At 35.1% G+C, this 14,154-nt stretch overlaps 1 protein-coding gene across 1 annotated transcript in view; it reads left to right on the forward strand.

Annotated features, from left to right (window-relative positions):
* LOC121367405 (dnaJ homolog subfamily C member 2-like) overlaps positions 1–14,154 on the forward strand; it is a 30,769-nt gene that overhangs the window by 2,623 nt on the left and 13,992 nt on the right. Inside the window, exons 2-16 of the mRNA XM_041491559.1 lie at positions 246–439; positions 1,883–1,958; positions 2,360–2,458; positions 4,705–4,849; positions 4,980–5,063; positions 6,028–6,093; positions 8,147–8,238; positions 9,224–9,345; positions 10,072–10,140; positions 10,471–10,551; positions 10,790–10,878; positions 11,196–11,265; positions 12,111–12,277; positions 12,831–12,928; positions 13,226–13,333. Coding sequence (XP_041347493.1) covers positions 246–439; positions 1,883–1,958; positions 2,360–2,458; positions 4,705–4,849; positions 4,980–5,063; positions 6,028–6,093; positions 8,147–8,238; positions 9,224–9,345; positions 10,072–10,140; positions 10,471–10,551; positions 10,790–10,878; positions 11,196–11,265; positions 12,111–12,277; positions 12,831–12,928; positions 13,226–13,333 — 1,560 coding nt within the window. The remainder of the gene's footprint in view (positions 1–245; positions 440–1,882; positions 1,959–2,359; positions 2,459–4,704; positions 4,850–4,979; positions 5,064–6,027; positions 6,094–8,146; positions 8,239–9,223; positions 9,346–10,071; positions 10,141–10,470; positions 10,552–10,789; positions 10,879–11,195; positions 11,266–12,110; positions 12,278–12,830; positions 12,929–13,225; positions 13,334–14,154) is intronic.

The following is a 14,154-nucleotide window of genomic DNA, read 5'->3' on the forward strand; positions in this document are numbered from 1 at the left end:
ATTATGTAATTGTTCACCACGTACCCAATTGGCAGTTCTCGTGATTTTAAAGTTGCGTAACCAACACGCGAACTGAACAACGGTTCTCGTGAAAAATTGTGCCCTGTAAAATAAAGCCTCGTTAAAAAAACCCCAGCTGATTGTGGAATTATGCTATAAAAATTTAAATACGATTCATATTTGGTTTGGTTAGCAACATGTTAAATGGTGTAGAAGGATAAACCTGCGTATTTATTTAATTTCAGTGCCGTTAGCGCTACAAGTTGAACCTGTTGGACGATGGTTTGAGGCATACAGTCAGCGTCTTCACAGCAAACATTCTGTTTCTCAGCATTCTTTGTCGAGCTCGAGCTCGGATGAAAGTGACGATGATCAGTTGTTTGATAACGAAGACACAAGTGAAGCGCTGCTACTAGGACTTGATCCTAAGGAGTGGAAGGTGTTTACAAGTTTACTCAGTATTTTCACAAATACATTCAGGGCTAGCTCTGAGTGACAAAAATTTTCGCCAAATTATCTTTAAAAAAAAAATGCTAAGCCTCTGGCTATTTTCCAACAAAATATTAATTATAACACTTTTTTTTTCCCATCAAATTACAATGAAATTTGCTAAATGTTATTAAAATTTGCAATTGACAAATTTGTCGAGTGGCAGAGCTAGCCTGGATACATTTATTACAGTAACATGATTTCTCATATATTTTGTCAAATACCTTTATTACAGTAACATGATTTCTCATATATTTTGTCAAATACCTTTATTACAGTAACATGATTTCTCATATATTTTGTCAAATACCTTTATTACAGTAACATGATTTCTCATATATTTTGTCAAATACCTTTATTACAGTAACATGATTTCTCATATATTTTGTCACATACATTTATTACAGTAACATGATTTCTCATATATTTTGTCAAATACATTTATTACAGTAACATGATTTCTCATATATTTTGTCAAATACATTTATTACAGTAACATGATTTCTCATATATTTTGTCAAATACATTTATTACAGTAACATGATTTCTCATATATTTTGTCAAATACCTTTATTACAGTAACATGATTTCTCATATTTTGTCACATACATTTATTACAGTAACATGATTTCTCATATTTTGTCACATACATTTATTACAGTAACATGATTTCTCATATATTTTGTCAAATACCTTTATTACAGTAACATGATTTCTCATATTTTGTCACATACATTTATTACAATAACATGATTTCTCATATATTTTGTCAAATACCTTTATTACAGTAACATGATTTCTCATATTTTGTCACATACATTTATTACAATAACATGATTTCTCATATTTTGTCAAATACCTTTATTACAGTAACATGATTTCTCATATTTTGTCACATACATTTATTACAATAACATGATTTCTCATATATTTTGTCAAATAAATTTATTACAGTAACATGTATATTCTTTATTTGGCTTCCAAGAACACTATCCAGTTGTGTGATTTAATTAATGGTAAAGTTTGTACATGTTGGTTAGTTATTAGTAAATATTTAGTAAGTTAATTTTCATTGTTTATGTGGATAGTTGGTGAGTCACCAGAGGACTAGCCGATTGCTAATTGTTAATACTTTTGTAGTTTGGATGTAGAACTTTGCAGAAAATTCGCTTAGCTTACTGTTACTACTTTTTAAGTTTTAATTTTCTGAATATTGGCTAAAGCATATTCACTGACTTTTTAAACTGATATTTGCTTAATTTCTGTATTTTTTTCTTTGCATTTGCTGTACATACATATGTGTACATTATTCAGTTTGCCAGTGCCATAACTGTTTTGTGAATTTTGTTTTCAGTATTTCTTAATTTAGACAGACTTATCTTTTATTTTGTAGCAACAAGATCACTATGCAGTGCTAGGATTGAAAAGGTTGCGCTACAAGGCAACAGAAGATCAAATTAAACGTGCTTGTAAGTCATTCTTACTGGTACCCGGAGAAGCTAGGTTATATTTGTAAGGTGAAGTCACTTCTCCCTGTTAAGTTTAAGAGAAAGAACTTTTCAACAGGAGAGAGAGATGATTTATCCTTAAAAAGAAACGCCCCTCCCAAAATAGTTAAATATTAAAAAACCCTCAAGTAAAGAACTTATTTTAACCCAATATTATTTTGGAAAATTTACTATTTTGACATTTATTTGTATGTTTAGCATACAGATTTTTTCAATGTAAGAAAGTCTTCCAAAAACTATCTCTGACAAATAACATGTAAGCCCTGAATACACACTGGCATCAGAAGTGGTGTTAGGGGGGCACCAAGTTTGGTAATTATTCTTATTTATTCAATGTGATTATGTTATGCATCTACTTACAGACAAGAAAAAGGTTTTACGGCACCACCCTGACAAGAGAAAAGCTCGGGGACTCAAAGTGAAAGATGGCGAAGATGACTATTTCACATGCATTACACGAGGTATACTCACATCAGCTGTTAACAGTGTTCATTGTGTTGTATGCGTATTGTATCACTACAAGGTTTAATCATATCTATTTTCTACTTTGCTTCAAATGTGCATTCTGTTTGCCATGTTGAACTGTAAAATGCAGTATCATAATGTAAATAATCATGAAACAAATTCCTGGTATATTTTTAAAACTAAATGTGACCACTGCAGTTGCTCTGTTTTAATTTTTTTGTGAAAGGTGGTTATTTGTGAATCTGTTGTGAACATTTATGTATATGTATATGTATGTATATATATATATATATATATATGTGTGTGTGTATATACACACACACACACATTTTTTTTTGGCAAAACAAAACGACCACTCAGTAAAGTTATTCATTAATCCAGATATTCAGCTTTCAGAACCGGACGGTCCTAATTTTGAACCGAATGTAAAAAGTAAAGGCAAATTGCTTCGTTTGACCATAAAAGTAACCCGCCAATTAACGCTTAAGGAATCGACAGAGATAAAATGCTGCACAGGGTTTCACACCGCAGTTTATTTAACCATTCACCTGTGTTTATTTAGTGTTAGTCGGATAGAGCACAAGTGTTTTTTTGTTTTTTTTAAATATAATTTCTTTGATCTATGACCAGACTGGCTGTTTTATTTTATGGAAAAAAAAAAAGAAGACTATTTTATTTTTAAAAGTGGGTAACTCTTGATCATACCCTACGGTACTCCATGACCTCGTTTTGTAACTACCCTCCTAACTTACCTGTATGATTTATTACTGAATACTGTTCATAATTGATTTGGTGTCCAACTCAAGAGTATTGCCAGTCACCCCAAATAAAGACAAAGGAAAGGTCTTTATATGTTATTGCTATCAAAACACTGGCTTGCGACTCTTTCATAAGTGGAACAATGCTCACTCAGTTTGACGCCGTGGAAATGAACTCAACCACGTGGCCTAGATTTACAACATTAACTGGTATGACAAAACACGACTAATAAAATTTAAAACTTGTTGTCGCTAGTAATCAAACATTTAGTATCAACAATGCAACATGTCTTAAACAGTATTTCATTTTATTTAATCACATTTTCTAACTTTTAAGACAAGCACCTGGCAGTACCCTACTCAATCCATTGCATTATGGTATAAGAAATGGGTTCCCATAACTTGTTTTCATGGAACCTAAAAACAGCTTCCGATGGGTTCCCATGATCTCAGGGCACGGAACCTAAAAACAGCTTCCGATGGGTTCCCATGATCTCAGGGCACGGAACCTAAAAACAGCTTCCGATGGGTTCCCATGATCTCAGGGCACCGAAACTAAAAACAGCTTCCGATGGGTTCCCATGATCTCAGGGCACGGAACCCAAAAACAGCTTCCGATGGGTTCCCATGATCTCAGGGCACGGAACCCAAAAACAGCTTCCGATGGGTTCCCATGATCTCAGGGCACGGAACCCAAAAACAGCTTCCGATGGGTTCCCATGATCTCAGGGGACGGAACCCAAAAACAGCTTCCGATGGGTTCCCATGATCTCAGGGGACGGAACCCAAAAACAGCTTCCGATGGGTTCCCATGATCTCAGGGGACGGAACCCAAAAACAGCTTCCGATGGGTTCCCATGATCTCAGGGCACGGAACCCAAAAACAGCTTCCGATGGGTTCCCATGATCTCAGGGCACGGAACCCAAAAACAGCTTCCGATGGGTTCCCATGATCTCAGGGGACGGAACCCAAAAACAGCTTCCGATGGGTTCCCATGATCTCAGGGCACGGAACCCAAAAAGTGTTTCCCATGAAATTTGAAATCCTATGACTTGCAATATTCATATGAGTGATTTCTGTGATTGAATGTACAGTTTGTGGTGAAGAAATAAAGCGTTTGCTTTGACTAGAATCTGACGTTGATACCTGCTGGTTCTTTCGTTTCTGTTGTTTCTTTTTCAATAAAACACAACACAAATGTGAGTCAAAGTAATGAATGAACAGGGTTCACCATGGGTCAAAAATGTCTTTAGCCAAAACATTTGCCAAATGATATTTTTATCAGCCATAATGAAATTGTTTTAGCCAAAATTGTTTTGCTCAATACTGTATTGAGTTTTCATATATGAATAGTTTTATAAAAATGTGTCTTTTTCAGCTAATTATGTATAAACTGGATTAAATTTGAATGACAAAACTGTATACTTGGATATCATTTTTTAACTCAACTTTGGCTATATGTGTAAATGTGATTTTGTTACAGCGTATGAAATCCTAGGAAATCCTCAGAAACGAAGATCCTACGACAGCGTAGACCCTGAATTTGACGACGATGTTCCACCAGTGAATCAGTATTCAAAAGACCATTACTTTGAGGTCTTTCGTCCAGTGTTTGAGAGAAATGCAAGGTAATCTCAGACTCTTTGAAATAATTAATACTTAACTTCTACCATTTGGCACTTTTACAGAATTTCATACATTTTAGCATATTGTGAATGTTTTAAAAGTTGTTATTATTTATTTTGTTTTTGACTACAGGTGGTCTAACAGTAAAAAGAGAGTGCCTCCCGTTGGTGATGAGAATTCATCATTTGAGGATCTTAATGACTTCTTTGCATTTTGGTGAGTGTAACACACACATGATACTTCTTTAAAAATGTCACTTTTTACATATATAGAGGATACTCCCCAAGTGTCTTGTCATATCACAATTTATTAGCACCAGTTGATAAAAGTATGAAGTCTGAGGCTTGCCAAAGATTTTTATACTTTATCAACAAGTGCTGATAAATTATGTTATCACAAGACACAAGTGGGGTATTCTTTTTCTCATCCACTATCATTCTTTTCATTTGTGACATATGTAAACAATGTCAGTAATGTAGGTTGCATGTCACTATATTTGGCAGCGTTAGATTCGTTAACTAGCAGAACAACAGTGGCGTGATGTCACTAATGATAGGTTTAGCACTGAAACATACACAGTGACATAAAAAAGAGAATATCACAGGAGATATTGCCAATTATAGTGCCAGCGATATCTCCTTTAAAGGATGATAAATAGATTTTTAAGAAATACGACCAGTGATTAATTCTACTAACAATTTGACAACAGTGATAGTCTGTTGTACACATGGTGACTTAGTATATAGATAATAGCTAGTTAATATCACACAATATTAGCTGTGAACAGGATAAAGCCAACATCCATCAAACATTAAGTGTGGAAAACTATTGTTTCTGTTATTTTACCTACATTGTACGATGACTTAGAAAGAATGAATGAATGTTTAACGACACTTTAACATAACAATATATCGGCTTTTGGGTGTCACACAATGGTAAATAACTTAGAAATCAAATGAACGATTTTGTAATGTATCATTATGACGTCACATCACGTCTAAAGTCATAATCTGCTAGTATATGTTTATGCTTTAATCGATCATCATTATCGGCTGATAAGACACAGTGGTTGCAGGATGAAAAAAGGATTAGCATCTTAATCATTATATTGATTTATTGAATAATTATAAACAGTTAAATCTTTAACTTTGGCTTGTTAATTTTTTAAAACTATTTGCAGGTATGACTTTGATTCATGGCGAGAGTATTCTTATTTAGATGAGGAAGAAAAAGAGAAGGGAGAAAAGTAAGTAAATTGATCAGTTACTAATTAACATTCTTGTTGTAATAATTAGCAGTAAAATATTAAAGGGACACACCCTAGTTACGGCTAGTTGTTAACCATTACGGCATTGTTTTTCGCTATTAAACCCATTTTTTCACAAATAAAATTGCACTTTACTTACCGTTTATTAATTATTTAGAATATACATTTCCATTCACCTGAAGTGTTTTTTGGTAATACTGGTAATCCTGGTTTTTGTAATACCACAAAATGCATTTTTCTTATTTCTTAAAAACGCACGCATGTTTGAGAAAAAAACGTTTAGCAGACAAGGTCTAATCTATTTTTAGACGGGATATTTCCATTTCAATGTCACAGACGTTGGTATACCACGTGACCGTTATCATTTTGGTTCGGTTTGTTTTCTCGTGCACGGTTCGCGCAATCAACATCCGATTTGTTGTTGTTCATTTGTGAGATTTTTCTTCACAGTTCGTGAAAATTTTCAGTAACAATAAAGTTCAGACAAGTAAGTGTCTCAATACAAAACGTTACAAACCCTTAAAACCAATAATTTTGCTACGTCTTACAATATCTGGAGAGGGGATACAACCAGGACAGAATAGTTAGAACATGTCCAGGAGAGGTGAAAAGAACGCACCCCAAGTCTGTGCGCACTCTGTGAAATTTGTCGTGACGTAAGCATTGTTGTGCTTCGAGTGACATCTACCGGTGACATCAGAATACTAACTTTCAAAATTATTTCAAGCAATTGGGACATGGGGATTCCCATGGTATTTATCGATATAAAACCTGCTTTTTCACTCCATTTGATAAAAACGTGATCTAAGTGTGTTACAGGTTTGTAGATTAACCAAATTATAATTTATTTTCGCTGGATGGAACTAGGGTGTGTGGCTTTAATAATGCTCTGCACTAAAACATGTATTTTGTTTGTGTGACTGTTTATGTGTGTGTAATGGATAATTGAATGTATTGTGGTACCTCAGTGAAAATCATTAGTACAAATGAGAAATTGATATATTTGTCAATAAATTGTTAGCTATGTACAGTCGGCATTGTTACATTTAACCATCAATCTGACAGAAATTTTACAAAAACTAACTATAATCTCATGCATAATAAAGGAATTCACCGTCTGACACTGACGTGCTAATTAAGAACAACGTTTTTCATATGATGTTTGATGATGTGTTATTTATTTAGATATGTTACAGTAATACAGTCAGTGTGGTTGTCACTTGATTAACACAGGGGCTATGACTTGTTACAGAATCGTTAAAACAGCAAACACAATGACCACGACAACAACAGAATGACCATGGGATAATTTATTTGATTAACACAGGGGTATGACTTGTGACAGAATCGTTAAAACACAAACACAAACACAATGACCACGACAACACCAGAATGACCATGGGATAAATTATTTGATTAACACAGGGGCTATGACTTGTGACAGAATTGTTAAAACAGCAAACACAATGACCATAACAGCAACAGAATGACCATTGGATAATTTATTTGATTAATACAGGGGCTATGACTTGTGACAGAATCGTTAAAACACAAACACAAACACTATGACCACGACAACAACAGAATGACCATGGGATAAATTATTTGATTAACACAGGAACTATGACTTGTGACAGAATTGTTAAGACAGCAAACACAATGACCATGACAGCAACAGAATGACCATGGGATAATTTATCTTTTGGTGCTATCAGTTTCTGCTTTGTTGTAATGCATGACAAATAAATATAGTTTCAAGGAAGAAAGGAAGGAATCGGTACATTTTATTTACAGTTATATGGCATGTGACATGGTTATGGACCACACAGATATTGAGAGGAGAAACTGGCTGCCACCATGCAGTGAGCTACTTTTTCAAATAAGTAGCAAAGGATCTTTTATGTGCAGCATCCCACATACAGGATAGTACATACCACAGTGTTTGTTACACCAGTTGTGGAGCACTGGGTGGAATGAGAATATGGTTTTGTACAATTTACTTAGTCGTAAAACGATCGATTTATTATTTCAGTCGTGATGAACGCAGATGGATTGAGAAACAAAATAGAGCTGAACGTCAGAAAAGAAAGAAGTCGGAAGTTTCCAGAATACGGCAGTTAGTCGGTAATGACCCATACAGCTTGTAATGATCTTGAGAAACCCTTCAAACTCAGACCCGCAGTAAACCTGAATTCCCTCAAATCTGGACATTCTTAGACAAGCCCTTTTTAAATGTCAGTAGAGACTCTAAACTGGACAGCCCTTGAAAGCCAACTTTTTATTCGTGTCTGGTTTAGAGAGGTTTTACTGTATTTGAAGATTGTTACACAACTATCTGGTCGATCTGCTGCAGTGGGTGCTTTTTTTTTGTTTTTAGTATACTTGATCAGCCCCTGCAATGCTGTGGCGATTAACGCAGAGGTTTTCGTTTTCTGTGGAATTGTTTTTTGCCATGGAATATTTTTGATTTTTTTTAAAGATAAAATACATTTTGTGAACTGTAAACGGATAAAATAAATAAATATGAAAACAGTAACTGCACCATTATTACTAGGTATTTGAATCTCAGTGTCATTGGGCATGATCAAAAATACATATAAATTACCAGCATTAACTCTGTTGACTGTTCATAGCACATGTATTGCAGGGACCACTGGATTGCAGGGGGATGATAGCTTATACGTAGTTGAACCGTGGCTATGGTGCATTATGGGTGTTTTATTTTCATTAACATATTCATCACACACACCTACAAGTCACTTGAAGTGTTATGGTCAGCCTGATGATGAGATGTCTGTAGATATACGTATATAGAGAGAGAATGTTCCAATAGTTTAATCAAAATTATATAAATATATTAATACTATTATAAATTAAATGCTAGATTTTTCATTCATTTCCTATTTCCCCCACCCCCCCAATTTTTATTTTTTTTCATTCTATATTTTCAGGACATTGGAAATCAGGCACATAAACAAAACACTTTTTTTGGCAAATAAAAAATCCAAGGGTGGTCCTTCATTCTCGGTGTGGCCAGGGATGTAAATCTAAAATTAATTTGTTTAATGATCTAATGTAGTTTGTTCATCCATTTGACATAATTTGACAGATAATGCATATGCATGTGACCCGAGAATACAGCGGTTTAAGGACGAGGAGAAGGCGAAGAAGTTGGCCCAGAAGCAGGCGAAGCAAGATGCAGCGAGGCAGCGTGCCGAGGAGGAAGAAAGGGTTCGTCCTTCATAGGTTCCATACAACCAAATCAACTCCTGTTGCCAATAATGTTAACATTTACTAATAAAACTGATGTAAGCAGCGTATCAACACACCTAGGAAGTACAGCAGTAAAAAGTGTGGCTCTTCACGTCTAATCTAGCTGCAAGAAAATTGGGGATCACATACCATTTAAGAGATTTAATTAATGTTTTTATCGGCAACCGTCATTTTTGATGAAAATTGTAGTTCCATTTTTGGGGGTATGCTGCATTAGTATCAACCTCTGGTATATATTGCATAACAACTGTATAACAAATAAAAGTGTATTTATTTATTGCCAGTGGATAATCAATGTCACATTACGATCAATCACAACTGCATGCACCTCGAACTTTGACACAGATCTTTGTTTGGTACCATGCAACCTATAACACACTACTACGGTCAGACCTGTCTTCATTACCTCAGATTACACCTAGAATTGGAAAATAAAAATCAGTATCTCACTGAGAAATTTTCACTCATTGGTCTAACATAAAATATTATTTAACAATTTAGTACTAATGATATTATGATTTGGCTAGCATATGAAATAATGTCACATAGCTTAAATTGTTAATTTTTTAGTAAAATTTGATTCTAATTTGTGCACATCTCAGTGAGGAGTTTTAAGAGCACTCTAGCTGTAGTTTAAAAGGGGCTGAGGTGTTAAACAAACTTCCCTTTCATATTCTGTTTCAGGTAAAACAGGAGGCGCTTGAAGAAGAAAGGAAGAAGAGAGAAAAGGAAGAGGAAGCAGCCAGGCAGCAGGTGGGGTGGGGTGGGGGGGGGGGTGAATGGGGGGCAGTATGTCTGATTTGTGTTTGGAATTACATTTCAGTACAATGTCATACTTAAAGTGAGAATAGTAGTGTTATCTTTATTGTTAAAATATTCATTTTGACTATTTTTTCAATTGACATATATTTTAATAGGATTTGAAAAAAGATACCTTCATTTTAACATTTGTTTTCTTTTGTTTTAGTAGAAATATATTTAAAAAAAACATAAAATATGATCTTATCTGCTTATAAACAAATTTGATAGTTGATTTTAAAATGTAAAGCAAGCTGTAACGTTCATTCCTTCCTTGTATTGCAGGCAGCGGCTTTGAAGAAAGAAAGAGATGCACAAAAGAAAGCATTTAAAAAGGAAAGAAAAACTCTTCGTGCATGTTTGAAGGTAGCCATGGTTTGAATACTTTCTACGTGAATATATATCTATCGCAGAATTTGTTCTCATATCAAAGTAGCATGCATGCATAAGTGAATGACAGTATGTAAGTTTTTTTTATCTGTATCCGTTGGCAGTTAAAAGTGTAAGAGATTGTCCGAAAGATAATGTGTGTGTTTTCTGGTTGACGGTGAATATTTTAAAAATGTATTTTGTATTTCTGTTTAGTGTGTGTTGTTTGTTTCAGGATTTCGATTACTTCAGCAGCAGTGATTCTGAAAGAGTGAGCAATATGCAAGAAGTTGAGAAATTGTCAGAAATGTTGTCTTTAACCAGGTAAACTATTGAGTGTCATTCAGTGTAATGTGTTCACACAGTGTTGTAATAAAAACAAATTGTTTGACAGTACAATCTCAAGTGCTTCAGACAGTTTTTATTGTAAACTTGTTTGATTAAAACAGAAATTAAACATCTCAACTTTGTTTGGCTTATTTATATTGCTAGCAGTTTGAGTAATGTATGTCCTTTGATATTAAACAAAACAATTGTTTTATTCCAACAGATCATTTGATAAAAAAAACCCAAAACAAACCAAATAATTTGGACAGAGATCTATTGTAATAATCTTACGGCGGTTATTTTGTTTGTTTCAGTTTACAAGAGCTGAATGAAGGGCTGACGGGAGGTGATGCTGAAAAAGCAAAAGCAGCATTCCATCAGCATGTACGTCATTGGTTTAGGGTTTACTTTGAATCAAATACTGTCTGTCTCTCTCTTCTAACTCTTTCTCTCTAACTCTCTTTCTCTCTCCAACACCCCTTCTACCTCCCTCTCTCTCTCTCTCCTCTCTCTCTCTCTACCTCTCTCTCTCTCTCTCTCTACTCTCTCTCTCTCTCTCTCTCTCTCTCTCTCTCTCTCTCTCTCTCTACCTCTCTCTCTCTCTACCTACCTCTCTCTCTGTCTGTCTGTCTGTCTCTACCTCTCTCTCTCTCTGTGTGTCTCTCTACCTCTCTGTGTGTGTCTCTCTCTCTCTTACTCTCTCTACCTCTCTTTCTCTCTACCTCTGTATGTCTGTCTGTCTCTCTCACTCTATGTACCTCTTGTCTGTCTCTCTCTCTGTCTCTTTGTGTGTCTCTCTCACTCCCTGTCTCTGTTTCTCTGTCTCTCTCTCTGTCTCTCTCTCTCTCTCTCTCTCTCTCTCTCTCTCTCTCTCTGTGTGTGTGTGTGTCTGTCTCTCTGTCTGTGTCTATGTAACTGACTGTCCATCTGCGTATAGTTATTATTTTGTTACGTGATAATTTGGTATCACGTAATGTAATATATCATCAGACTTCAAACATCCAGACAACATAGAAATGGGGTCCATTCATACAGCCATTTATTAATTTTTCACTGGCCATTTTCATCACCAGAAATTTTTAGTTACAGGTTCTTACTGGCTTAATGTATTTTGGTGTTTTGTTTTTCAGTTCTGTTATTTTGAGACCTTTTCAGTTGAAAACAATTATCATAGTTTGTTCTTTTTGCATCATTTCGGCTGTCACACACTGATTTCACATTTACTGCAGGTTAAAGAACTGAACAGAAAAGTGGAAAAAGAAAAGATGGAGCAGTTGTCAGCTATGAAGAGATCAGCAGGAGGGGAAGGGGGGAGGGACAAGAAGAAGTGGAACGAAATGGAAGTGCAGTTTCTTATTAAAGCGGTGAATCTGTTTCCAGCTGGCACCCAGGACCGGTGAGCTTGCACTGTTATCATGTCGCAATGAATACAAACCAAAATTCATATACATAGGATGGGGTTTGGGCTTTTTTACAAAGAATTTCATACTGATTAAATTACATGGTATGTGCTGTCAATAGTGTCATGTGTGGCAAAATATGTATAAAACATTCCCAGATGCTAATGTAAAGGCTTTTTTCTTTAACCATTATGATCTGATGTAAAATTGCAGTAATCTAACAGTATCATACATGATGTTGAACATTTCTTGTCGAGGCATACAGCTGAGTGAACTAGCTGAAGCGTATGCAACTTTCATGTCCAGAATCCACACACTACCAAAGTCCTCATATTACCAACTTCTTCTTTAACTATATACCATTTGAATGGGAAAGACTTAGATTTTAGTAAACTTTCAATGTATAATTTAATTACATACTTTTGGAAGAGTGTGACTGTTTAAAGCGTTGAGTGTAGAATTTTAAAGTTTTATAAGCAGAATGCCATGACGTCGTGTGATTGTATTAATTTGGTCACAGTTCTTCATTTCTTTATCGCTGTGTTTCAGATGGGATGTCATAGCCAAATTCATTGGACAACACGTAGAAGGCAGTGACAAAAATGCTAAAGATGTCCTTGCCAAGGCTAAAGAATTACAGAAAAATGGTAAACTAAAGTTTAAAATGTAAAATAGTTAATTGAAGTTCCATCCTCAAAAAATTCATGGTTCAGTCTTAATTTTTCTGTCTAATATTGTGAACCAAATAAGCCAGTTAAAAATTCTATTAATTCAAATTTTTTCAATTCTAAGCATTCAAATAAATTCAGTGTAATTAATATTTCCTTTGATTAGGTAATCTTTGAAATTTTAAACAATAACAAAAGCACATGCAAGTGTTGTTCAGGGGTTTTATAAATGTGTATTGTAGGACCATGTGTTGAGGGGGTTTGTTCTCATTTCAGATTTTGCACTCAAAGAAGATGCACAAAAACGTGCGTATGAACATTTTGTCAAGGAGCATAAAGTGGCTGCATCAAGTGTACAAGACCAGCCAAGTCAAAGAATGGAAAGTGAGTGTGCACTGTCTGTCTTTGTTCATCCATCCATCCATCTGGAGGTCCATCTATTTTTGGGTGTGCAAATTACAAACTGTGCTTTGTCACCAATGTTTGTTTGAAGGTCATTTAATTCTGTTCAGACATGTATTTTACATTTTTACTTCACAAATGGCATAGGCAGCACAATGTGTGTTATCTTGGGCATTTCACTTGGCCCAAATTACTTTCATGGTTGATACAAGATGTCAAGTACCATAGATTCTGTCGGATATGGGGTGGGGTGGGGTGGAAGTAACAGGGAGGAGACTCAGAATGAGGAGGAGGATATAGGAGTTTTGTAAAAAGTTAGACATGTTTTATCAGTGTTTGAGTTACATATGTGTATATTAGCTATCTGACAGAAGAGTGAGTAATATCAAGCTGTGATTGTCCCCTAGGTGTGGTTGAAGTTATGTTAGTTATAAGAGTGGGTTATATCAAGCTGTGATTGTCCTCTATGTGTGGTTGAAGTTACGTTGTTATAAGAGTGGGTTATATCAAGCTGTGATTGTCCTCTAGGTGTGGTTGAAGTTACGTTAGTTATAAGAGTGGTTTATATCAAGCTGTGATTGTCCCCTAGGTGTGGTTGAAGTTACGTTAGTTATAAGAGTGGTTTATATCAAGCTGTGATTGTCCCCTAGGTGTGGTTGAAGTTACGTTAGTTATAAGAGTGGTTTATATCAAGCTGTGATTGTCCCCTAGGTGTGGTTGAAGTTACGTTAGTTATAAGAGTGGTTTATATCAAGCTGTGATTGTCCCCTAGGTGTGGTTGAAATTACGTTAGTTATAAGAGT

The sequence above is a fragment of the Gigantopelta aegis genome, chromosome 3 (genome assembly GCF_016097555.1).
Source record: "Gigantopelta aegis isolate Gae_Host chromosome 3, Gae_host_genome, whole genome shotgun sequence".
NCBI classification, from domain to species: domain Eukaryota; kingdom Metazoa; phylum Mollusca; class Gastropoda; order Neomphalida; family Peltospiridae; genus Gigantopelta; species Gigantopelta aegis.